The following is a 27,121-nucleotide window of genomic DNA, read 5'->3' on the forward strand; positions in this document are numbered from 1 at the left end:
TACTGATTTTGTCTCATAGGTTATGCTTAATGTTTTATTTTTATTTATTTATTTATTTATTTTTTTTAAATTTTTTTTTTTCAACGTTTATTTATTTTTGGGACAGAGAGAGACAGAGCATGAACGGGGGAGGGGCAGAGAGAGAGGGAGACACAGAATCGGAAGCAGGCTCCAGGCTCTGAGCCATCAGCCCAGAGCCCGACGCGGGGCTCGAACTCACGGACCGCGAGATTGTGACCTGGCTGAAGTCGGACGCTTAACCGACTGCGCCACCCAGGCGCCCCATATGCTTAATGTTTTAAATCAGACAAGGAGGCTCGTTCATGTGCCAATGTGAGAAAGGTATCAGATATAGAGCCCTTCCTCCCGACACATACAGAATAACCTTTACATTAGATGTTCATATTCAGATGTTAAGATATCTACTTCCGGAATCCTTTGAACAGATCAAATTATTTTCTTTAAAACTCATCCTCTTCCCCACAGCCTCCTTTTTACCTTTCCAAGGATAGCCAGGCCCAAGGGCCTAAAACAGTGATATGGAAGGAACCAGAAGCATCTACTAAGACCTAGAACACCTCTGAGAAAAGAAAGTAGCATTCCGTCTTACCAATGAAGAAAAATAGGCATATTAAATTGACCTTTTTCCTTCAGCTCCTAAGTTTCACAGAATAATTTATATGAAGCATGCACCACACAAGCGTACTAGTGGGACATGCCAAGGTAAATCCATTTATTTTAAGGTGAGATGATCTGATGGTTAACATTTATTTATGATTTTAATGTTTATTTATTTATGACTTTTAATGTTTATTTATTTAAGCAGTCTCTACGCCCACTGTGGGGCTGAAACTCACAACCCCAAGATCAAGGGCCGTGTGCTTTACCCACTGAGCCAGCCAGGTGCCCCTGATGGATAGTATTTATGGATCACAAATACTGACCAACTGGGTGACTGACTGTAGGCTGACTAACTAGCTAATTAAAAATATTTATTTTGAATCCATTATGTATAGGAGAGGGAAGATGTAGGAACATGATCTTTGTCCTGAAGGAGCCAATAGTTTGGCTGAATAGATATGTTTGTGGTGATACTTTTATACTCTGAATGTTTTACCAATGCGGAGTAAAGTACAGATAAGTTGGGATTTGCCTAAGGCCATCAGCTCATTAGTCACTTAGAATCCAAATCCTGAAATTCTTAAGCCAGGCTGAAGGTGAGTGACGGCAAAAAATAAAAGATCCCTGGGGCGCCTGGGTGGCTCAGTCGGTTAAGCGTCCGACTTCAGCCCGGGTCACGATCTCGCGGTCCGTGAGTTCGAGCCCCGCGTCAGGCTCTGGGCTGATGGCTCAGAGCCTGGAGCCTGTTTCAGATTCTGTGTCTCCCTCTCTCTCTGCCTCTCCCCCGTTCATGCTCTGTGTCTGTCCCAAAAATAAATAAACATTAAAAAAAAATAAAAAAAAAATAAAAAATAAAAGATCCCTGAATTACAATAATTTGGAAGCCGCATAAGCGCAAAATCCTAATGGCCATGAAGCAAGTCAGAAATTAAAAAAAAAAAAACACCTGAAAGTAATAGAGAAGAACCGAGTCATTGATTATTTGATTTTTGTTTCCCCGGCCTCTCGTCCTTACGGGGGAGAAAACCAAATAGGGTGAATCTGACCTCAAATACCTATTAATACCATACAGAGAAGTAGCTTAGAACCACGTGCAGAGAGGATGAAGAGCGTGACACACTGACGTGCTTGAGGGACCTCAGGGAAGAGAGGGGCGGGATGAGAGCTCTGGGCACAGGGACTGACATTTTTGAGAGAAAAACGATAATGCTTTCACCTAGACATGGTGGTCCTATCGCTATGGATGTGAGTTAAAACCCCCGCTTGTCCAAACACAGATCTCTTTCAACCATGTGCAGTTTCCATGGAGCTGAATTTTATCTAAATTCCCACTGAGGTGGCAAGTCTATATTTGTGTTACTCCGACTGAAATCTCATGGAATGACTGTACGTTTTCACACTTGTCAGCAGAACTTGACAGAATCACCCTGCCAGGCGGACGGAGGTGGTGGTGAAAAGGATGTTCAAGTCTGGGATGGGCCGAAGCTGGCTGGGTGATCTAGAACCAGGCCTAAGATCTCCCTGAGCCCTTGTGTCCTCGTTTGTAAAATGCGGGGGGTTTACTAAACACGTTACCTAAGTTCTCGCATCCAGTTGGAATGTTCCATAAGCAAAGTGTTTAGGTTGTTTAGGTCATTAATTGGCCATAAGCCTGTTACATGGTGGCAATTTGAGACGATCTCTTCTAGACAGCATTCCTAATGATAAAAATTATAGCCATAGCTTGGCACATAGTGGATAATAAATTTTGTTGACCACATAACAGAACACCCAGTTCGAAGACCAGAGTGTGTTATGTGGAGGCCAGTTTGATTTAGATGTAGAACATGCTTGACGGTGAAAGCCTGGGCTCATGAATTATTAGAGAAAAAATTAAATGCTGTCGGTTGGGAAAAATTGAGAGCTCTTATTCTGGGCCTTTCCTTATGTGCCAGATCCAAGGCTGAATGTAATCGTTGAGCTGCTGAGTGGATTTTCCTCAAGAGGAGGCCCTATTTGCTCTGCCTTCTTAATCCTAGAGATTCCCTCCCTGAAGGAGATGTTCATGCCCCACATTAGAAGGAGATGTTCATGCTCACACATTCAGAAGTTAGAACTGCTTGGTTGGGGCTTTTCATCCAGTCTGAAGCATTAGGTAAGGGATGAGCGAACACTAGACAGACCCTAAAATTTGGAGTGATCTAATGGTGCCACACAGACAACAAGTGGTTCCTGAACGGGCACAGGACAAGGACATTAACAGCCATATCTACAAATTGATCAGTGTTTTAGTTTTGTCACCCTATATGATCAGGCTAGTTTCCACATTGTTTCTGCTTTTTCTATATGCTTCCCATACTGTTTTGACTTCTGAAAAGAAAGTTGAATACATTCTGTCACCACAGTGACACTCCTCACGTAGACAGCCACCATGTTTACTGAGTCTCAAACACCTCACCAGTGTTTTATTTACTGAATGCTGACTTAGGGCGCATCAAAGCCCAATGAACTTGAAACCAAGATCTTGGGAAGGGGCAAGATCCAGAAATGTGGTTAACTGGAGCGGCAGGAATTTTGCCTCTAAGAATCTAAGGCAAATTCATGGGGATTCATGGAAGGCAGAAATCGGAAAGAAGCAGGAAGAGAAGAACAACAAGAAAACAAAAAGACAGAGGATTCCCTTCATTTTCATCGGAAATGGCTGGTATTAGAGAAGTTCTACAAATGGAGTGTATGGAATACAAAGGAAAGGTCCAATCATCCCGATATTTTAAAATTGCACTAAAAATGCTCAATACGAGATATAGCTCCTTAAGAAAGTTTTAAGTTAGTTCAACCCTCTACCCACAGTAGTGTTAACTCTAGGCACTAGGTCGTACAGCAGGTCCCTAGAACGTATTCCTTCTGCACAACTGAAACTTCCCATTTCATCCTCTCCCCAGCTTTTCACAACATCCTTTCCAATTTCTACTTCTAAGAGTTTGACTACATAATCATCATTAAGTAAGATGGAAAAAAGGTCCATTTTTGTTTCCACTCCATTCCTGAATGAAAGCGAGGATAATGGATCACGGTATCAGCTACATCTCGGCTGTTGTTTCTGAGAGTCAACAACAAGAACAACCGTCTTTCGTAAGCGAGACTGAATCAGTTTCAAGCAGAGTCGGAAAATAAATGGCCACACGTCAAGCCTGAAATGATTACAAAAAAAAAAATCTAATTGTATTCAATGAGAAAACATTTTGGAGTGTTTAGGGGGGGACATGTGCTTAATCAACACCTTGTTGAGATTTATTTCTTTGGAAGCCTTTTAAAGTAAAAGTTGTGCTCTCTGAGATCGAGGGCATGGGCTAGAATAGAGTCCAGCCTGCTTGCAGATCTGTGATACTATGGAGGAACAGTTTAGTGCCCACGCAGCATCTTGAACAGCTGTTTGACTCTAAATCCTAGGCCTGGGCTGCTTCCAACAACCACTGGGGAAGTCACTTCCTATTGACAATAATGTTGTTAAGTTCTGAGCTGACCTTGAGAAATCACTGGTGAAAGCTCAAACTATTCCCGTGGTCATTTAGAGAATTAGGTCTTAGGTTATTGAACCTAAACCCTAAGTTTTGGAAATTCCTTCTGTAGCAATAGTACAGATGAATTGATTATCAGGAGACCCCGTGACAAATTAACTTATATCCATTCCCAGGAGGCTCCGCCAGAATCTGAGATTGTCAAGTGTAAGTGGTGAATAATTTCTGAATCGTACCATTTGTCTCTATCGATATAATCTATATATGGAAGACTTGTTTTGCTCCACATACACGGCCTCATCCGTGATCATTTCAAAGTCTTTCCCACCTCCATAAATGGTCTCATCATTTCTCCGCTTGTTCAAATCAGACACTTCAGAGATATCCTTGACTCTTCACTTCCTCTCACATTCCACATCCCATGTCTCTGAAGTTTTGTCAGCTCTACCCTCAAAATATATCTTGGGTCGGGGCGCCTGGGTGGCGCAGTCGGTTAAGCGTCCGACTTCAGCCAGGTCACGATCTCGCGGTCCGTGAGTTCGAGCCCCGCGTCAGGCTCTGGGCTGATGGCTCGGAGCCTGGAGCCTGTTTCCGATTCTGTGTCTCCCTCTCTCTCTGCCCCTCCCCCGTTCATGCTCTGTCTCTCTCTGTCCCAAAAATAAATAAAAACGTTGAAAAAAAAAAAATTTAAAAAAATAAAAAAAAAAAATATATCTTGGGTCAAATAATTTGTCATCATGTCTATCCTTTCCACTCTCGGCCAAGTCATTATTATCTCCTGCCCAGATGACTTCACCGCCCTCCTAACTTTCTCCCTGCTTTCACTTTGGCTCCTCCCACTGTCCATTCTCCATAGAGCAGCCAGAGTCAACTTCTGGACACCCAAAGCCAGTTCAAGTCATCCCTGCTTATGGTCCCCCAGTGGTGTCTCCTTATGCACAAAATAAAATCTACTCCAAATGGTGGCCGGCAACATGAATGCTTATCTGGCCTTTGACACTCTCTACAACCTACCATTAGCCCATCCGGTTATTCCTTGAGCGCACAAAACCTGTTCTTACATCTAGGCTTCTGCATTCACGGCTTCTTCTGCCTAAAATATTCTTCACTCAAGGTCTTTGCTCGGCTCACTCAGACCTTTGGAGGAAAAGCGCCTCTGCAGGTGGGCCACTACCTCTCATTCTTTCTCTGGTCCTGTTTCGTTTACTTTTCTTGCTAGCACTGATTTGATAGGAGCCTACATGTTAATTTATTGGTTTACTACATGTTGTGCTCAGTAAAATCTGAAGGTCCGTGGGGGCAGAGTCTCGTTTTGTTCACTCCTTTATCCTCAGCCCTGGCACAGGGTAGGCCCTCAATAAATAACGACCGAGAGAATCAATAAATCCTGGGAGTCTGAGTTATGGCACAGTTTTCCCTAAAATGCTTTTTTTGGGAAAAGGAAGGACACAGAAAAAGACCAGGGGTTCATTTGAAAGTAAATGAATGTGTCAAAGCGCTCTATAAAGGCAACATCCTACACAAATATCATTTGAAGGGTGTTTTTCCAGATGTCAGAATATTTTGACATGGTTCGAAAGAGGACTTTGGTAGGGAAGTCAATTTGTAAATTATTCATATTTTATTTTGTTAGGATCATTAAAGAAAAGTGGCAAATCCTAGATGGCTCCGTTCTCAAGTTTTGATGATGTAGCTAGTTTTCAGAAGACTCCCTCAAATGCCTAGAAATGTCGTTCTAAAAATAATTTTAAAATCTTTTCTATTCAGCATTCCTAAATAGGACTGCATAAAATATCAAACTTACACAAAAGTAGCTTACTCCATTAGGGATACAGAATAGATCCAAAAGATGTCTATTTCCAAAGTAATATCCGGATTTCTAATTGTTTTCTTGATTTAGCTGAATGTCTTGTTTTGAAGAAATTTGGAATTTTGACTTAAATTGTGAACTTTATTAGTAAAAGGTTACTTGTGAAATGTTTTATTATCTTGACATCCGTAGGCCCTCCAGCCACGTTCTCCTTATCCCCACCTGATACCGTCGAATTATATTTCCTGGTCTGTTTCTTTATAAGCCTTGCTATGAGTTTATCGCTTTTATTGGCCTGTTTAAAGAATAAGCTTTTGGCCTTGTTGAGTAAAACAAAACAACAAAACCAAACCAAAAAAAGATGTCTAGTTGTCTGTTTCTTCCAACACAGAGCGGCAGACAGTGGAGAGTAGAAATAACTAACAGTGAATTTGCAGGCGAACCAAACTTGTTCAGAAACTCTAAGAGGCCAGGTCATTGAATGTTGGAATGAATTACCCTATCACAACCTTTTTTTGTTGTTTTTCAGAGGTGCTAGGGAACAATGCGTTTTGTTCTTTTTTTGACACAGAGCTGACTTGAATCTTAACATTCACATATGGCACCCGAAGACATAATCTATTTCTGTGGAAAGAAAACACAGCGAACTCATCAAGCTAACACAGCTACTAAAATGTACCCAAAGGAAGAAGGCTAGCATTGATGACAGAATTAGCTTAAATAAATGTATAATCAACAACGTGATTCCAGGATAATTTTATCGAATTTCTAAACCTCTCCCTCACTTTGTGGTGACTTCTGAGGAAATCGAACATGCATAATATATGACCTGACAAATGAACAAGTAAACTACTTTATTCCAGCCTTTTCATTTGTCAACAGCACCCACCCAATAATGGCTTTCTGTCCACTGTTTTAATAATGTATGCATTGATTCCTTCCATCTAAATCTTAACCAGAAAATCTTAGAAAGCTTTGAAGGTGTCCTTAACGGTCTCAAGGGAAGGAATTATAGAGATTTTTAAAGTGAAAGATGAAAGCCTAATGACAAACAATTTCATTACTACAGATGCAAACAAAAAGTCATTATGTACAGTGTTCTTATAATCAAGACCTAATCTCCGTTGGGATTTGGGGTAGGAGGAAGGGAGTTGAAGAAGCCACTGGTTTATCGCCGTTCTCCTTAGAAATTTCCCACTATGATGGGCTCCTTTAAAACTCTCTCTACGTTAATCACAGAAGTAGACAAGTAATAAATATCACTTTAGTGACCGCTCAAGTAAAACAAAGGAAGTCAGTTTTAAAAATATATCTGGACCAGAATAATACACACTAATTGAAAACGAGTCAGTCTAGCGAGGCAAGTAATGAGGGGCCGTAAAAGCCTGGATAATGTATTCAAAAGATATAGAAATCGGTCAGTTTATATTTGCGAAGGCATATTTGAGCTTTAATTATTTATAACATATGGAGCATTATTTTATTAATCAGGTTCGAGAGCCATTCCAGCTACAGTTTGTTATGCTGCCCGGCTGGTTTGGGGAACACAGATCCACTCCCATGAGGGTGAAAATTGTTTTGGGGGGTAAGACTGCAGTCCCTAACTACCTGTGTGGAATGTCTTGGAATTTTCCCTATAAGAAAAACATGAACTCTCCATCACGGTGATTGAGAATGACTGCAGGTTTTTGCCTTAAGAGTACAAGACATACGATGCTGTGCTATCAGATTTTATCATTAATCTGCAACGATACACAAAGAAAATGTAAATTGCCTCTTCCGTAAACATCCTGATTTATATAAAAGAAAAGTGAAAAATATTTTCCTATAGTTTCGACTTCTGACATTGTAATGGGATTTGTATTCCCATAAGAAGCGACAACCCGAGGCATTAATAATTTACAATAGATGGTAAGCAGGGGATTTGAAAAAAAGTGACACACCAAATACGTGGGGAACAAGTTTATGATGGCAAGTGACCCATCTTGATACTAAACAGTCTATATCAACAGTATTTGAATCAAGAAACCCATAAAGAGCAAGACGATTTATAATCCCGGAAATGTGGCAAAGTAAAACAAGTCTACAAATACAAAATCTGTCAAAGACTAGATCTTGACAGTTTTGTACTGATTATATTTCCTTTCTCTCTTGCTAAGTAAGTTCAGGAGATCTGATAAAGAGACACAGTTTCAAGGATTTTCCTTTTTTCTTTTTGCCAACAGGCACCAGGAGCATTACTAACTAGACAGGCATTCCATTGCCACTATAAAAGGGCTACTGCATAAATGTGACAAAACTCTGAGTAAACAGGGTGCTAAATGGTTCTCTCATCAACACTTAGGAGTGATGATGTTCTTTGAGGGAGGAGAGTGTTTTGTGACAAGAATGTTTCTTAAGGATACAAAGAGAAGCTCGTGAAAACATTGGGCCAGACCACAAGTGAAAACAGTGGGCATCAAAGTAGCTCTACACAGTACAAATGGACGCTGAACTGGGAATAAACAGAAAAATCCTGCAGTCAGGAAGGAACATCACTCGTTATTCTTCTTTCCCTGCCCTTGGTCTCAGTAAACTAAAGAAGAATTGATAAGGTTAAGATTAGATCACTGATTGGTTTGTTTCCCTTCCTCCTTCCCTTCTTCCCTTTCTTCCTCAATTCCTTTGTTTCTTTACCTATTTTGTGTCTACTCTGTACTAGGCACTTTATAAAGTGCTGGGTACAAAAATGACAACCCTCTCCCCAAAAGAAGGCTTCTTGGGGCACATGGTTTAGTGACAGTGATTGACATTAATCAAAAAATTACACATATACGTGATGACAAAGAATGTTAAGCTGCTGAAGGAAAAGTAGACTGTGTATGAGAGCATGTAGAAGAAGATCTGGTCAAATGTGGGCAACGTGGAAAAGCTTGCTCGATGTCTGAGCCAAGATGTAAAGGATTATCAGATGTTAACCAGGAAATTATGAAGGCGTGGGGGTAGGCAGGAGGGGCTTCAGACAGAGGATCGACATGTTCAAAGCACCACCTGAGAGTAACACGGAGTACTGTAGAAACCAAAAGAACATGGTGTATGGCTAGGGTCCAGAGGGCAAGAGAAAGAGCAGTAAGAAAAGAGAAGGTTGGGGCCTTGTTGAGGATTTTGGTCCTTCCCCAGGGGCACTGAGAAGCCATTAAAGAGTGTTAAGATGAGGACTGACATAATTCAGTGTATGTTTTTACATAAATCGCTCTGGCTGAAATGTAAAGACTGCATTGTAGGGTGGCCAGAGTAGACGCAGAAACATTAGAAGATATGGTCTTCTGTAACTATGGTGATGACTGCAGTAGACAGAGCCAAGAAGTACTTTGGAGGTAAACTGACTCAGTGATGTATTGGGCTGGTCAATGGAACACTTGGTTTGTCATCCTGAAAAGGTGACTATAGTGGTCTTCTCTGTCGTTGTTTGGACAGGAGAAAGTATTTAGTTAGATTCTCCAAGTTTGGGGGGTTTTGCAGATGGCACCCACAAAAAGATAATAAAGCACAGGATCTTATCATCTTGGGGAAGAGTTATTAAAATGTCTTATGATTGAACCTAAGTGAGATTCGGAGGGAGGTGAAGAGAGAGGAGTAGTGGAACGCATGTATAGAACACAGAGTTATCAACGGGCTGGAAGTCCTGAGAAGTTAAAGAAAGGTGACAGATGGGTATCTGAACAAGCACACCAGCCAAGTGGGGATTAATTCACTTCCGTCTGGTGCACGTTACCCATAACTCTAGCATCGCTGTCTCCCCAAAGCGTGTTACTGGTCATGAGATTCCGGCGTAAGAGGACTGAGCATGAGTACTAACATTTCACCACTGTTAGCAAGTCATTAAAGCCAATAACCTGGGACACTGAGGAAGTATTTGTAATAAGATGCTGGCTAGTAGGCACCGGGGAAACTTGGATCACATTCTTCACCTCATAGCTGAAGAACAAAGTAACAATCTCAATCTAACTTACAGAGGAACGTGGCTAGAGTCTGTCCTGACTGCTAGTGCACTTGTCCGATGATTCAACTTTGGTTTCTGGAAGTAGACTGGAATTACACCTTTGGCAGAAATCCTGTCTCCTTTCTTTATATCGTATAAACGCATTCGATTTAAAATGCCCTCCTGTCTCAATGAACGCTCTTCTACACACACACCAGCGTGTTTGGACTATTTATTCAAAGGCAGAACATTTTGAAAAACGCCACTATTATATCTCACTCTACCACAAAGCTAATTTAGTGTTCCGGATCTTAGGAAGGGGAATTGCTAAAGGGGAAACTGTCAGTTTCCTTGGCAATTTTTTGGGGCAAAGACTCCTGGATCTCCCCTCATGTCTTCTTCCCTTTGAGCAATCGTCTATATCCTCTTCTCTGGAATAATAGAAATCCTTGACTTTTCTTGAAGATGCTACCTTTGGCTATGTCTCCACAGAGATCTTTCTTTAAGTGTTGAACATACAGAAGTGACACCATTTAATCAAGCTTTGGTTGTCGGGTAGTCATTTACTTGGTTTGCTATTCATTTCTGTTCTTGTGCCTTTTATTCTCCTTTCAAATACACTTCTCAGCATCCAGTGTATGCCAGACACTTTGCTAGCTACTAGGGTCTTGGAGGTGAGCAAGACCAAATCTCTGACTTCCCCACTCAGAGCCTAATAGAGAAAACAGAAATACGACAAAGAGCAAAAGAAAACAAAAACAGTGAGAAACAATCAATCACTGTTGGAGGATGCTAGTGAATGAATAACTTGCTATTCTGAAGGCTGGTAAAGTATCCTGCCTCTCGTATATGAACTGCATACTGCGTGCCCAAAGAGCAGATGAATGAACTCCCCCCCCCCCAGGAGTATTCTGGCTAATAAACGAAGAAGAAATGATAGAAACAGGTAATTATCACATTCCAACCCCAGCCATTGGTCACGGACAGCTGCCCAAATCACACACACAAAAGAGAAAACAAGACCTTACATACCTCCTGATGATGGAGGAGTACACTACCATCTCTGAAGCAGTCTTCCCAAAAGTGTCAAGCCTGAATAGGATCAAGCCTATTGAACTGCACTATTCAATATGGTGGCCACTAGGCGATCAAGCCCATTGAACTGTACTTACCGTTCAATATGGTAGCCACTGGGCACAACCGGCTACTGTGTGCTCGAAAGGTAGCTAGTGTGAATCGAGTTGTGCTACAACTGTACATTTTTATGTTGTCTGTTGACATAGCCGTATTTATTGTTGTGTAGTTATGCAAGGTGCAACCGTTAGAGCGAACTGGGTGAAGCGTAGAGGGAAACTGTACTATTTTTGTAACTCACTGGCAATCTATAGTTATTTCAAAAATAAAAGTTTTAAAAAATGTGTTTCAGAGACAAATTGGCCACAGGCAATGTGTGAAGCTTATTTTAATTCTTATTGAAACAAAAAACATGTTAAAACATTTGAGACACATATATGTTAAGAGTGGAAATTTGAATAATGCCCAATAGTCATTAGAATAAAATTTAAAACGCATTATAGTAGCAATGTGGTCACATTTAAAGAGTGGAAACTTATCTTTTGAGATACTTTCTCAGTTGTTTATGAGTTAAACGATCCACGCTTGATATTTCTCTCAAAATAATAGAGAACCGGTAGAGGTCTAGAAGAAGTAAGATCGGGCATGAGCTGATAACTGTTTGAAGTCTTGATGGATTCGTGGCTGTTTACGAGAGGATTCTGCCTCCTTTGTATATGTTTAATATTTTCCCTAACACAATGTTTTTAAAAATCGCTAACAGAGATGGGCAATTTCTTAAAGGATATTGTTAACGTGGGCGCTTTTGACATTTAAAATAATAATGGCTTGGATTATTTATAATTGACTCCTGGATCGGCAGAGTGAAAACAATTTCTAGTCAGCTCAGTTTCAACCCAAACTCATTTTAAGAGAGTCCCTGAATGCTCACTCTGTGCAAGGCACTAGTCTTAAAAATGTCCTACCCTGTGTACATCGTTCTGCTTCTGAACTGCTGGAAAATCGCCTCCCATCGGTGCCTGCCGGCTTAGCTCGTCATCTTTCAGCTGTAGCCACACCAGAAGCTCCTGAAGAGAGAGGTGCAGACGCTTCCACTGGTCAGAACTGGCTTCCAAATGAGACCTGAAGAACAGCAGGAACAAAGTAGGTCAAAATATCTAGAATGGTAACGAACGATTTCAATAATCCCATTAAAGGCACAGTGGTTTGGTTAGTTCCATAGTACATAAACCCACTGTGAACCATACAGCAGTCCTCAATAAAAATCTAGCTCTGTGCTTCTGCGAGCCATAATGGGGGCATTTTGAGGGCAATTTTGAGGGAAGACAGTGTTTAGCTGTACATTTATTGCCACAGGCAGAATGCTGAGACTTTCGGCATGAAATATACACCGGAATGGATTGCTTTTCCGCAGCGTTGCAGTCAATGATTCTTAATGTTTCTGGTAGAAAAAATTTTGCTCCCAGTGACTAATATAAACCACTCGGTTTTCAAGTGACTCATGCTCGTACTGGAATTCTTTCGGCTTTGAGAAATGGAAAGGTCTCTCCCCACATTTTGACTTTTCCATTTCTACACCCTAGGCAGCCTCTTCCATTGACTCCTTCCATCTGGCATCTGTTCCTTTCTGCTCCTCTTCCCATATGCTTCTCCTTTTCCTCCACCCTTCTTTATTCGCGTGCACCTGGGATTTGTTTTCCCCAAGTTTCAACATTTTCCGCTTTGTTTCCTTTGTGTAAAATGTACCGAGACAACAACTCACGTGGAAAAGGAAAATCAGACATTTGCCTGAAAGCCTGCCCTGAACATGAATAATTTAGGCAGGAGAATGAGTGCTTTACCATCAACTGTATTTAGAACATGTTAAGCCATAGAAGCCATTTAAGAATATACAAATGAATGATCTGTGCTATAAAACCCACATTTCACTTGAGGATGAGAAGCTAAATTAACCAAATAAATCATCATCCAGAAAACAAAGAAGAAGCGAGGAATGTTAACAAAGCTCCATCCTCAGGTAAATCAAGAATTAGGCTGCATTACTCATATATTATCAGCAATTACTAATTAATTCATAAAAATTAATGCTGTCTATAACACAAGCATAATATAGTCTCCAACGCTGCAAAGATTGAAGTGTAAAGCAACCAGGTAGAAAAACATTTCCCTTTGCTGTTTGATAACTTAGCCTGACATTTCAAATACAATTCTCCTGCTGGTCTTAGTCAAACAGAATCACCAAATAGTGGCTATGTACTGAAATTAAATTGTTCCAAACTTGCCGAGGGATCATTTTCTTTAGGAAGGACGATACTTACGAGTCTTTAAAATGTGCAGATGCAATGACCCACAAGCTTAAATGCAAAAATCGCGTACTAGGGAAGTAACTGGAAAATCATGCAAAGATATAGGTAGAAAAGTGTTATTTGCAGCATCACTTAGGATTGACACAAGGTAGGAACAACTTAAATATCCCATACTAGGGAAGAGATTACATATATAACGGTTAAGTCTTACAATGCAATGTCCACAGCCTATGCATCCTATGCATTGTCCAATGCGATGACATCAGCATATATTAAGGGATATGGAAAAGATCACCCCGTCAGTTGCTGAGGGAGAAAGTAGGTTACAAAAATGTCTACAATCGATTTTTCTAAAACGTTTGTGTATGTTTATCTATTTTTGTACACACACTTGACTCCGGCATGAAAAAATTCTGGAATGCCAACCCGTTTATCTCCCAGAGGTAGATTTAGAGGTGGTTTATTCCCTCAGCTTTCTACTTCTCCAAATGGTCAGAACCGTCTTTCTATTATGAGCAATGTAAACATTGTGTCTGGAAAAACAGGAAGGCCTTTCCATCAGAGAAATTAAGTGGTTCAAGACTCTAAGGGCATTATTATCTAATAAACAAATCACCAAATACCATAAATGCCATGAATTAAATATAATAGTGCAGACTGCATATAGGGGTAGAGGTAAGTCCTTTTCCGTTTCTCTTCCCTTTCCCTTTCAATGATTGCTTTTCCATGAGAAGCCCAAGCGAGAATTCCCTATGCAAGATTTTCACTGTTTAATGGCACCCGATGATCACTGCTTACAGGGACGCCCTGGGGCGTCTGGAATTTGCAGCCTGGTCCCCTTGAAGGGGGAGGAAGCGGTCAAACAGGACGTGTGGGGAAGTAGGTGGAGCGAGGTACAGTCCGGGCGCGGATGCGTGGCATGGAAAAGAAGAGGCTCTGATGAAATAAAGCAGTACTGAGTGTCACTAGGTCTTGGGACCTTGGGAGTCCCAATAAGGCCTTGGGAGTAGGAAGAGGGGAAGGTGAGGAAGAATGTAGAGAGGCCTAATGCCTGCTCCCTCTGTCTGGTAGAGGAAATAAAATATCCCCCTGGTGGAGAGGTCTGGAGGAGGATAAAGTCGCTGAAGAGCCAAGCCACGGCACCGCCAGAGGCCCCCAGGGGCTGCTTCATTTACATAAGGCGGGGCTACAACCAGGGTCTAGGTACAATGGTGCTGACTAATCATTAACAGCTCAATGAAACCCTTTGTGCCCCAGGGGAAAAAATAGCTCTGGGACCCAAGGGAATTTACTTCTAAAGGATCTAAGAGGAGCTTCAGGGCATGAGATGGGGAGACGGTTAAGAGCCCAGACGCAGGACAGTCAAGGCAGTTAATGGAGGAGGGGAAAAAGGACCTGCGATGGGGGGAGAAAAGGCTGCCGTGTATCTAGAGTGCGGACTTAGGTCTAACATTTGGGAACGTCTGATCACCTTCACTCCGTATCAAATGACTGTTTCTTTCCCTTGCTGGGGCTGGAGAGCGGTGACACAAATGTAACCAAAAGTTTCATAAGGGACAAGGGATGCTGGGTAAAGGAGGGAGAGGAGAAAAGCAGATTACGGCTCCTGAATGAAAACCACGCTTACGAAGGTATCCAATTAAAGCCATGGTTCTCAAACTTCAGGGTGCATAAAAACCACGTGAGTAGCTTGTTTCAGGTATAGACTCCCAGGTTCCACCTCCAGACTTTCTGTACTTTTAAAGAGAGCCTTCACAACTCAGCAGGTGAACTCCAGGGCCATTCTTTAAGAAAGAACTTTTCTTTTTTTAATGTTTTATTTATTTTTAAGACAGAGACAGAGCATGAGCGGGGGAGGGGCAGAGAGAGAGGGGAGAGACAGAATCTGAAGCAGGCTCCAGGCTCTGAGCTGTCGGCACAGAGCCCGACGTGGGGCTCGAACTCACGGACCGTGAGATCATGACCTGAGCCGAAGTCGGACGCTCAACCGACTGAGCCACCCGGGCGCCCCATTTTAGAAAGAGTTTCTTAAAGTAGTTCCTGCATGTCCTAAACGTTACTTCTTGGTCTCCACGGGGCAAAGGTGGCATTTGTCAGTGACAGGATTTTGAAGGCGATCTAAACGCAATGACACACCAAGAGCTCACAAAACATTTTCTGTGGCCATGCTAAGCTTGTGAAGGGTTTTCGAGACACATTTCTAGCGCAATCGCTGAAAGCAGCTGCCCTGTTTTGATTTTCGAGATTGCAAACCAAATAGTTCTAAATGATTAACCTACGTTTGTATTGGGAATGTCTCTTGGGAAACTGTTTCTTTCTATTTGTAATGACTCTTTTCTTTTTCCCCCTTCCAGGTTTTATCCTAGGCTGTTAGGGCTGGAAGGAACCTGAGAAATTCTCGTCAAGCCTCTTGTTTTGCAAATGTGCAAACTGAGATGCAAAGGCTCAAAGACGGCAGCTGAAGCCTGTAGCTGGAGCTATTGTGTTTAGACACGGGAAGTAGAAATTGCAAACTCTCCTAGTGTGAAGAAATCTTTAACCTTAGTGGTTTTCACCAAATGCTTGGATCCCCGAGCCAAAAGATTTCCTGCCAATTAGCAAATATACTCTATTTACCTCTACCTACTCAACAGAAAATAAAAGTGGAGGTCTTAAGCTTCAACCATTTTCTATTAATCTTTATTAGTGAAGACAAGAGCTTAGGGGCTACTAGCTTTTAACAAGGCGCATGTTGGTCTTTAATAAGCAGATAACTTCCACCATTTGGAAGGTTTGGGTAAAATGCAGAACCTTTAGGTGTGTTGGGATGTAATGCTCGTCTTTAAGGAAGTCTTCAGTATCAGCGTACTAAGAATTATAGGGGCTGCTTAAGTGGTTGTGATTTCTCTAGACACAAATATTTCAAGTATGATTGCGTTGATGCCTAGTTGGAAATTCTTAACAAAACTTTACTCTGAAAGGCATGGATTCTTTTTAATGTTTATTTACTTTTGAGAGAGAGACAGAGAGAGACAGAGACAGAGTGTGAGCGGGTGAGGGGCAGAGAGAGAGGGAGACACAGAATCCAAAACAGGCTCCGGGGCTCCGAGCTGTCAGCACGGAGCCCGACACGGGGCTCGAACTCATGAACTGTGAGATCATGGCCCGAGCCGAAGTCGGACGCTTAACCGACTGAGCCACTCAGGCGCCCCTGAAAGGCATGTATTCTTTTTTTTTTTTAATTTTTTTTTTTCAACGTTTGTTTATTTTTGGGACAGAGAGAGACAGAGCATGAACGGGGGAGGGGCAGAGAGAGAGGGAGACACAGAATCGGAAACAGGCTCCAGGCTCCGAGCCATCAGCCCAGAGCCTGACGCGGGGCTCGAACTCACGGACCGCGAGATCGTGACCTGGCTGAAGTCGGACGCTTAACCGACTGCGCCACCCAGGCGCCCCTGAAAGGCATGTATTCTTAAAGAAAAATGTGTTACATTGGATTCATTTTTCACTTTGACTTTCTTTATTTAAAAAAAACTGTTTATTTATTTTGAGAGAGAGAGACAGGGCGTGTGTGCACGAGTAGGGGGCGGGGCGCAGAGAGAGAGAGGAGAAGGAATTGCAAGCAGGCTCTGTCCTGTCAGTGCAGAGCCCGATGTGGGACTCAATCTCACGGACCATGAGATCATGACCTGAGCTGAAATGCAGATTCAGATGCTTAACTGACTGAGCCACCCGCGGGCTTTGACTTCCTTTATAAAACTAATGATGTACCCCCGTATATCTTGGGCACCCTTGTGTAATCAGATAGCACTTAAGCATATAGAAAGAAAAGGTAAGAAGGCAGAAATAATAAGGAATCGTAGACATAAAACGGGAGCTGTGGAACTTTAAATGAAGAGAGAGAATTACACTCAAAGAGAAGTAAACTTTCTTGTTTCTTTTGGGTCCAGCTTGGCCATGAACTCCAACTTTCACACATAATTAACATTTCAAGAGTAAGAGAAAGAAGGTCAGGAATAGTCAATGTCCAAGTTGCATTTTTTCTCGAAAGTAGAAAGACTATGCTACCTTTGCTCTTTCTTTATTCTCCATTATAGACAAACCTCCGAACTCTTCTAACTTTTAGTGCCGATGACTCTCTAAGAGCTTTATTGCTGCTGTGGACTATATAATGTTGGCACTCTCGCCTTTCAAATTAGCATTCAGAATTCCATAAGAGTGAGTATTCGTATCTAACATTTACAAGTTTTTCTCCCAAGTCAAAAAAACCTCGCAGAATGTAAATTTTGCTGAAATTACACTGATAACAAATGTGCTTCTCATAGTTAATAGTGTATACAATAACCTTGACAATATAATCTGGTGAGAATGAACTGAAATCTTCATATGTAGTTCTTAAGGAAAAAACAGTCACCTGACCACTTCCCAAATTATTAATATTTTCAAAATTAAAATGCAAGGTTGTGGATATAGAATATTCTAGAATGAGAAACACTTCTTTGACTAATCACAATTCAGGTGTTGGATACTGTCATTAATAACTGTGTGTGTGTGTGTGTGTGTGTGTGTGAGAGAGAGAGAGAGAGAGAGAGAGAGAGAGAGAGAGAGAGAAAGAGAGAAAATGTGCACATACATGTATGTATGCATGCAAGTAAAAATTTTTTATTTTATTTTTCTCCCACCTAAAACTTTCGTTCTATGGCACTCAACTATCTCTGAGTGTTTACTTCTCTTCTTATACCTCTTGGATAAAATGCGACGTGATAATGCATATGGAACAGATGGCGTATACTTTCCTTGAACTAATTTATGAGATGCTATTATACAATTTCAATTAAAGTATTCATTTGTCTCCAAGACATCTTATTTGCTTTCTCTTACACCATATCTTCGAACTTCATCAGTTCTATTTAAAATATAAGAAAACCAATGTAGAAAATGTCAATAATTTGCCTAGGTTCATCAAAAGTAACTGCAGAAATAAAAATAATAGATTTGTAGAATTGCTAGGGAAATTGAAGAGTCTATCCATGCCTCTGATCAAATTTTCTCATTTCAGTGAGGCAGAATATTGAAGTCGGAAGCAGTTAAGTGACATGTTCGAGATTATATGCTAGGAAGTTAGTAACAGAGCTGGAAGAGAAGGTAGGTGGCCCAAATGCCGGTCCGGGACTCCTTTTACTCTACCTCACCAACTCATTTAGAGCTTGGATAGATTATCTAGACAGAAAGTCAATAAGGAAACAGTGGCTTTGAACGACACATTAGACCAGATGGATTTAACAGATACATACAGAACATTCTACCCCCAAACAGCAGAATACACATTCTTTTTCAAGTGTACATGAAAAGTCTCCAGGATAGATCACGTGATAACCCACAAAACAAGTTTTAATAAATTTAAGAAGACCAAAATCATATCAAACATCTTTTCTGACCACAACAGGATGAAACTAGCCATCAGTCCCAAGGAAACAGTTGCAAGAAACACAAACACGTGGAGGCTACACAACATATTAAACAACCAATAGGTCAATGAAAAAAATCACAGAGGAAGCCAAATGAAAATGAGGACAAATGAAAATGAAAACACATTGGTTCAAAAGCTTTGGAACGCAGCAAAAGCGGTTCTAAGAGGGATGTTTATAGGGATCCAGGCCTACCTCAAGAAGCAAGAAGACTCTCAAATCAACAACTTGATCGGACACTGAAAGGAAGTAGTAAAAGAACAAACGAAGCTCAAAGTTACTAGAAGGTAGGAAATACTAACGATCAGGGCAGGGGTGAATGAAATAGACACTTGAAAACAAGAGAAAATCCCGACGAGCCTAAGAGCTGCTTTTGTCAAAGGACAAACAAAATTGATCAACCTTTAGTCAGACTCCACACACAAAAAAGAAGGAGGACTCAATATTTACCTGGCAGGAGACTTACCACGATCACAAAAAAAAGGAGGACTCAGACAAAATCAGAAATGAAAGAGAAGTTGCAACGGACATCACAGAAATATAAAGGATTGGTTACAAAAGATGACTACAGAAATTATATGCCAATGAACTGGACAATCGAGAAGAAATGGACAAAGTCCTAGAAGCATACAATCTTCCAAGACTGAATTGAGAAGAAATAGAAAATGTGAACAGACCAATTCCTAGTAACGAAGTGGAATCAGTAATCAAAAAACTCCCAACAAAGTCCAGGACTAAGTGAATTCTGGTCACAGGTGAATTCTACCAAATATGGAAAGGAGGGTTAATACTTATCCTTCTCAAAGTATCCCCCCCCAACCCCCTGCCAAATAGTAGAGCTTGGAGTTTTCCTATTTATCTAATTTAGCTGGAAGCAGCAAGCAGAGCCCTATCAAACAACTCAAGAATACTTAAAGGAATGTGCCATTTAGCACAAAGGAGAACAGCGCAGGGACGACCTGGTCGTAAAGGAACGGTCAGAGAGGGAAATATTCCTTATGAGGTCTGGATGAAAATGTGGAGGCTGAGAGGAGGGGGTCTGTTCTAAGTGTGAGGACCGGCAAATGTCCCTGGGCATATGAGCGAGGGAAAAAATTGGTGGAGAGCAGGAACGGGGTTAAACAGCAGAATCTTCTTGGCTGAGAGGAGCCATTCTCCACGCTGGGGAATAACTACATTGCTGCTTGGGGAGGAAGGAACTGGGAGGCAGGGGAAGAAGAGGAAAGGAAGGGACTGTCAGGGCCTTATCGGGCATCGTTGGTAGAGTGGAGGGTCTACCAGATTCTGGCGACGAGACATAAATGTCACGAGAGCAATGACTTTTCTCTGGCCTGTTTCGATCAGTCGTACCTTCAGTGCCTAGAAGAGTGCCAAGTACACGGAAAAGACTCGGGAAATATTTGTTGAATGAAAAAAAAAAAAAAAACGAATGAATGAGTAAAATATGGGCACCTGCAAGACTGAAGTTCTTGAGCACGGGAATAACGTGATAGAAATGTCCGAGGAAGAATATTTTTGTCAATGCGTGACGGATGGTTATCAGTGTGTAAAGGCACACAGACAAATCGATCAATAGAGTGTCATGATGGAGACTTACGTAAGAATCGCGATCACAGGAAGAGAAAAGACACAGGGCAGAAGGAAGATACAGGGAGGGAAAGGGACATGATAAGGACTGGGATCTGGAAGCACAAGGGTACCTCTTATGAGCCAAGGGAATGCAAACGGACGCTGCAAACTCATTTGGATTCCAAACTGGCGATGGGGATTCGGGAACGCCCTTGTTGGGATGAGCGCCGGGTGATGCATGGAAGTGTCGAGTCACTGTGGTGCACACCTGAAACTAACACCACCCGCTATGCTAACTGGAATTTAAATAAAAACCTAAAAAAACGCGCACCTGTGTAGTTAGATACTAACGTTTCTCTCTTCGGAAATGGAAACATGGCTCTCAGAATCCCTCATAAAACAACGAACCAACTGTAATGTTTTTGGTAGGAGGCTGTGTTACCGCTTGGGCAAATACAGGGGCTGTTTTTCCAGGGTATCTTTGGAACTATTTTTGAGTTGTGGCGACTTTTCACTCTAAAATAATGCTGATGGAGGAACCGACTAGATTCACAAAGCCGGCTTATAAGTGTCATGAATGGTTCTGTGTCTAACTCTTCTAGCATTCATCTATCCGATTTCATAACCATCCCCAATTATTGCCTCTGCTGGGTTGCTTTCACTGAACCCTGCCATTCAGGATGGACGGACTGATACCCTTATTTCGACCAAGGGTCAGGAAAGAGACCGAATCACTTTGACGTGATCAATTGTTTCTTCGTTTTTTGTAAGTGAGTGTTCATAACACAAAACCATTGATGTGAATATGTAAATTCTAGAACTCGCGGCACCTTCGCTAAGCCAAGGTAACTGTTTCCTCCTTGATTAATGACAGCAAGAATTAAACTGCAGTGCCTGGCATATGGGAAATTGCTGAGAATGAAGAGCCCATATTTTGGCCGACACGCTCTTTGCCGCTTTCGATTCTCCTTTTATTTCATCAAGTTCACACGAAGGAGAGAAAAGGCACTGAGTGATGTTCAGAACAATTAGAGCACCTTTCTTTTTCCTTCCTGTGAAAAAGAGTAACTTTCTTTCCTTTTACTTCATCTACCAATATCTTCCCCATTTCACGTATTTCATTCCCTTTTAATGATAGATGTTATGAAAGTGGCCTTTGTCATTACACACACTGAACTCTCCTCGAGTCTAAGGGACAGACGGAGAATGGAGTCTCGCTGTCTTTGAAAATGCCACTGCCCACTGTTGTTCCCAACTCTGCCTCAATACATCGATACAAACTTCATGGACTGAAGCGGGAGATCAAAATGAGTGTCTTAGAGGCTGGGGCACAATCTTGGGGGGGAAACCTTATGAATACAAATAAATCCTGGGGCGCCTGGGTGGCTCAGGTTAAGCGTCTGACTCGTGATTTCAGTTCAGGCCATGATCTCCGTTTGTGAGTTTGAGCCCTGCATCGGGCTCTGCACTGAAAGTCCGGAGCCTGCTTGGGATTCTCTCTCTCTCCCTCTCTCTCTCTGCCCCTACCCCATTCTCGCTTTCTCTCTCTCTCCCTCTGAACATAAATAAATAAACTTGAAAATAAATCCTTTCCTACTCATAGAAATATCTGTTGCCCTATTCCATCCTTTAATTTATTATGTATCTGTGTGCAAAAGTTAGGTGAGGCTTACCTTTTCCTTTCTGCTTTATACCTCACGGTATTACTACACTGATGGTAAAAAGCTCAGACTCTGGAGCCGGATGTCCTGTCTTCGATCTTGGATCTGTCACTTACTAACTAAATGACCTTAGGAAAATTATTTAGCCCCTCTGGACCGACCGCACTTTCTTCAGATACAAAGACAGAATAATAACAAAGTCCATCACTTAGCGCTGCTGAGAGCATTCAACGGGTCAAGAAATATAAAGTGCCCAGGACACCGCGTGATATGTGACGCACTGGGTGTTGGCTGCTGTCATTAGTAGCGTTTCGCATTATAAGTACAGGATTTTACGAGAGTGCTTTTGAATTACTAAACTTCGGGGAAATTTCCCCTCTTTAGAGAAGCAAATAGGCTGTCTGTCCAAACTTTGGCCGATTGAGAAGAACTATAAAGGAGAAAAAGAAACCTCCACTCTGTCATCTCACAACCTAGGGGTAGCACCTCCTGCCAGGGTTTAGCACATTCCCTTCCATCTACCAGTCAAGTCCGTCCGTCTCCCTCTGCCACCCTCTGCTACCACCCCTCTTCCAGACACAGAAGAAAGCACAAAATATTTGTATAAAGACATGTGAAATTGGGACACACAAGTGATCAGAAAGCAGGAAACCTGACTAGCGCTCCTTGCATTTCCCGTGTCATTTATGCGACACGGGGCGTCGCACTTAACCGTCCCCTCTTTTTGCGCTGCCACTGAACTGTCTCACAATGGGTGTAGCAAGAGCTCCCCTCTGTGCTCTTCACAACAACGCTGAGATGCCTCCACCAGCTTCTCAGGAGAATGGGCAACTGTGCAAAAGGGGAGAGTGCAGAACAACTAAAGGCTTAGGCTACGGAGGATGTGGCGAGAAAATGTGAGAGGGAGCGGAAGACCAGAAGTGTCTACAATTCCTCTGTAACGGCAGGAGCTACGGAGAGGTCTCCTCTAAAGCGTTAATTACAAGGCATTCTGGTATTTAAGGGATGTCCTCTGTTATGCATTTAGAGTAAAGCCCAAGAATTACACGATAAACACACGTTAATTTTCTCACTTTTTGTATAATCCTGTAGTAAGCCAAGAGAGAACTCTATCAAATTAGGATAGCTGTGTTCCTCATTTAAATTCACTCTAATGTCTTAATATGCATCTCTCCCATGGTTATAAAACCTCACCATTCTAATCTGATCTGAACCCTCAAGTATCACCCGGCTCCGTACCAAGCAAATGAATGATTCATTTATTCAAAATAAAATGAATCATTCCGAAAATGGGTGATTTACATAAACATATGAGATATTAGCTACTTGAGTTAGGAAAATGAGGCCAGTCTCCCCATTTCAATTCATTTCTGGCTTTTTTTTTTTTTTACCCCTGATGTGCTCCTACCTAATGTTGAGAGACTTCTTCCGAAGCTCACTCCACTTGAAGTTCATGGTATCCAAACGTCTTTGCAACAGGGCTGCGTCATCAGAACCTTCCAGGGATCTCAGGACTTTCTGGCCATTTTCATCCAGGTTGTGATAGATATCTGTGTGAGCTTCGATTTCTCCTTGGAGGTCCTACGAGACGGCAGGAAGAAGAACATGCACAGAGTTACCAAGCGAAAGAGATCGGCTAAATGTGATTTGGGAGGAGTGTAAAAAATGATTCGTTCACAAGACACTTGAACTGGGTCAACTAACAAGACGATGCGCCCCCGACTTCCTCTTCTTGCTGTATTATCTCTTCGTGTGATTATGGGATCGGAAGTGGGCATCTTATTAGGTATAATCAATTTATTCCTTGACGTTATAAATTGGAACATTATATATCTGCAACTTTACACGTTTCCTAAGTTACATCCACTAGTCCGCAGACAAAAGAGAGTGTTTTCTGGAAGTGATAAGAAATAAAATTCCATGACAAAGTGCACCCCAGGGCCGATCATTTCAGTACACTATGGGTTAAGTCATATTTTCCGTGCACATAAGTAATCTGTAGAGTTGATTCTGACCATAAAAGCACGGAGAGACTAATAAACAAGGTTGTACTCGGTCCGCAGCACCAGCACGTTAATGGGATTCTATCATAGGAGAGCATCTTCTTGACAATGCACATTAAGTTCACCTTGGCATTACAGCATCACACATTTATTATAGCGTCATACATTTATTAGTAAGATTTCCCACTTAAACCACCGTCGTATTTTTAGGCTTGACAGGTAGAAAGCCCACAGGACCTTGAGAAGCGTTATGATAAGAGATTACACATTCAACCTCATTTGTATATACACAGATCAAGAAAATTATCATAGTAGAAGAATCTGACCTTTACATGGTATGTCTTCCTGTGTAACATTTTCAGCTTGAACCGGGGACTACAGCACTGATCGTGTTGCATAGCAATCCTGAGAAAACCCAGCGACTGAAAGAGCCCTGCTTTAAAATGCCAACTTTGCTTACATTCTGTTGACAGAATGAATTTCAGAGCACAGGCCTCACCAGTCAATAATAATAAACAGCCACTTTGTACTCCTCACTAAACGGTGGCCAGGCCTGCGGGTGTGGGAGGGACCTCGGAGAGGAGGCCTGGAATATGCAACTGACAGTTTATATGAAACAGCCAACTTTTCTTATCATTTTGCCATTATAAGCCAGAGACATTAGAAATTCATTTTCTATATGTGTTTCCCTCCTTGTTCCCAACAGGACGGTCAAAGCCAAAGGAACATTCCTTAGAGAGCTGCCGGGTACCAGCATTCCTTTCTGCCCACACAATGAATGGAGCCTTTGTCCATTATCTGACTTGCTTTGAGAGATTTGTATGCTTCTGTTCAACAAGTTTAAAAATTCATTCTGAAGCTCCGAACAATTGGATTGATCTGTGTAACTAGAAACTTTTTTTTTTTTTTTCTGCTCTCTCTTTCTAAAATGGAATGAAATGGCTCTTCTGAAGTGAGGGGGGATGTGAGAGCAAGTCACGGACTCTTAGATGCCGACTTCGGAATGTTGAGAAGTAAGGTGGATGGACAACGAATGTCCCTGTCACTATTTCTGGAAGTCACGAGGTGGCGGTGGGGGGGTGGGGGTATGGATAGAAGCACATCCAAAGTTGAAAGAAGGGAAAGAGTCCAACAGATCGAGCAGCATCTATCTCTATCCCATCAAAGAACAGGCTTGTGCTGCAAGGAAATTGCCTGATTTCGAGACCAGCTTACGTGGTGGAAAGCTGGTACTGGGCTTCCTGCAGGATGGGGTTTGATGAAACACGCATCTCTGTTCTTTGTTTAGGTCACAGAACGGGGCAGAACATGCCCCTGCTGAATTCGCCACTTCTTCAGGAAAAGAGAAAAGTGATGTTAATGTATCTAAAGAAATCAGGGCTCAAAACCAAACAGACCCAAGTCATCCACAGAACTCTCCCCACTTCTCTCTTTTGCTTCACTTTTCCTCTTGCTGTATTTGATTCAGAACTTTGCCTCGGAGTACCCACCTAGGGGACGGACACCAAACCTTTAGCTGTTCAAGAAAATGAGGTCTGACCAATACAATCAGCTTTGTGCATCAACATGCATATAAATGATAGTTCATCTGAATTTTTAGATCCCGCGCTTAGAGCAGACACCGAAGCTCAATCGATAGTTCCTTAAGATCATGTAGATCGTGAAGTCATCAACACCTTCTTGAATAAATGAGCGATCTTCCCAAGCATAAAGAGGAAGGTGATTCGTAAGTCTGCTAATTTTCATCTTTGCTATTTCCGTTATGCCACCTATAAACATCTTTGTTGTATCATCAAAAAGATAAACACATGTAAAACCGATGCACCTGTATTTATTGAGGACTGGTTATTTGTCTAGTCTTAGCACGGTGGGAAAATAAGAGGAACGCAAGAGAGAGCTCTGCCTGTACGTCTCCGGAAATCTGGCGTGTGCTTTCGAATGAACTCCTTCATATTACCAACTAAATATTGATGGGAATTTCCGACCAAATCTCAGAGGTGTTGGGATAAAAACTGCTCCCCTTGGAAGTTCGGAAGTGGCTGAACTATAAAAGTCTTGGCACGGGCACGAGGGAGCTCCTAGCTTGCACCTCTTCTCTGGGTCACCGTGCTGGTTGAGAGTGACAAATGACACAAGAACAGTAATGGGCTTTACGGTGTACAAAACACTTACAAAGGTACCGCTTTGCTCTTCCTCCTGGCCCTGTGGAGTAGGTGTTTTCTCTGTTTTTCCTATGAGAGCACCGAGGTGGAGAGAAATGTAACTGACTTGCCTACAGTCATGTATCTTTTCAGTATTAGAATTAGAGTTCTTTCGACTCTGCAAGCTCTTGGGCTGCCCCTCCCCGCCCCATTTGCTACGAGCAGCGCTTGTAATAGACAGGAGTTATTGAAGCTGAACGAGGCTATTCCTAACAAGGTGGGGAAAAGCAACTGTTGAGGGAAAAGCACTTGGAAAGTGGACATTACTGACTTTGATCAGAAATGTACCCGCATGGATTGATTTGTTCCGAACGGAAGATGGAATCCTGACCACCGTTTTCACTTCTTATTTGGCAGCTGGGCAGCTGGGACCCCCTGTGAGCAAAAACCGTTTGGGCCACAAAGGGCTCCTGCTGCAAACTCTCCTTGCCGCCGGAACAGAAATTCTCCCTTCAGTAACATCACACTAAGCAATGGCCTGACACGTCGGTATCGATGCCGCCGGTCCGTGTTCTCTTGGGACGGCAGGCTGGTGGGGAATTTGTCAAGCCACAGGACGCGGGTAGGCTGCTGGAAAACGGAGGTGAGCGTTGGTGAGGAACACAAGGCTTTTTTGAAAGGAGGGTGGCATGCTGTAATGGAGATTTTTTTGAATACGAGTGGGCAGCATGACTCCTAGGGGGGAGGAGACATTGACAGGACAGGTAGGAAGGAGGACACCCACACTTGCCTAAAACACCCACAATGGCGTTTTTCTTAAGAGGGACCTTAGACTCGGGGGCCACAGAAAAGCAGGCGGCGGGCATAGAGAATCAAGTGGAGGTCTCAGCAGAGAGCCAATCTGGACCAAAAGGAATTTTCACAGGCATTTGGAAGTAGTTGTATTTCACTTCTGATGTAACTAAAAAAGAGCACTTAATGCCTTCCTCACTACATTCAACGAAGGCTCTCTTCTTTTTTTGACGGTATTC

General features: G+C 42.2%; 1 protein-coding gene across 4 annotated transcripts in view; it reads right to left on the reverse strand.

Annotated features, from left to right (window-relative positions):
* Nucleotides 1-27,121, reverse strand: part of DMD (dystrophin) — a 1,834,617-nt gene that overhangs the window by 345,510 nt on the left and 1,461,986 nt on the right. For all 4 annotated transcript variants that reach the window (XM_030304767.1, XM_030304766.1, XM_030304769.1 and 1 more), the window contains 2 exons: nt 23,355-23,527; nt 11,929-12,085 (listed from right to left, as the gene is read on the reverse strand). In XM_030304767.1, the coding sequence (XP_030160627.1) occupies nt 11,929-12,085; nt 23,355-23,527 (330 nt within the window). The remainder of the gene's footprint in view (nt 1-11,928; nt 12,086-23,354; nt 23,528-27,121) is intronic.

The sequence above is a fragment of the Lynx canadensis genome, chromosome X (genome assembly GCF_007474595.2).
Source record: "Lynx canadensis isolate LIC74 chromosome X, mLynCan4.pri.v2, whole genome shotgun sequence".
NCBI lineage: Eukaryota > Metazoa > Chordata > Mammalia > Carnivora > Felidae > Lynx > Lynx canadensis.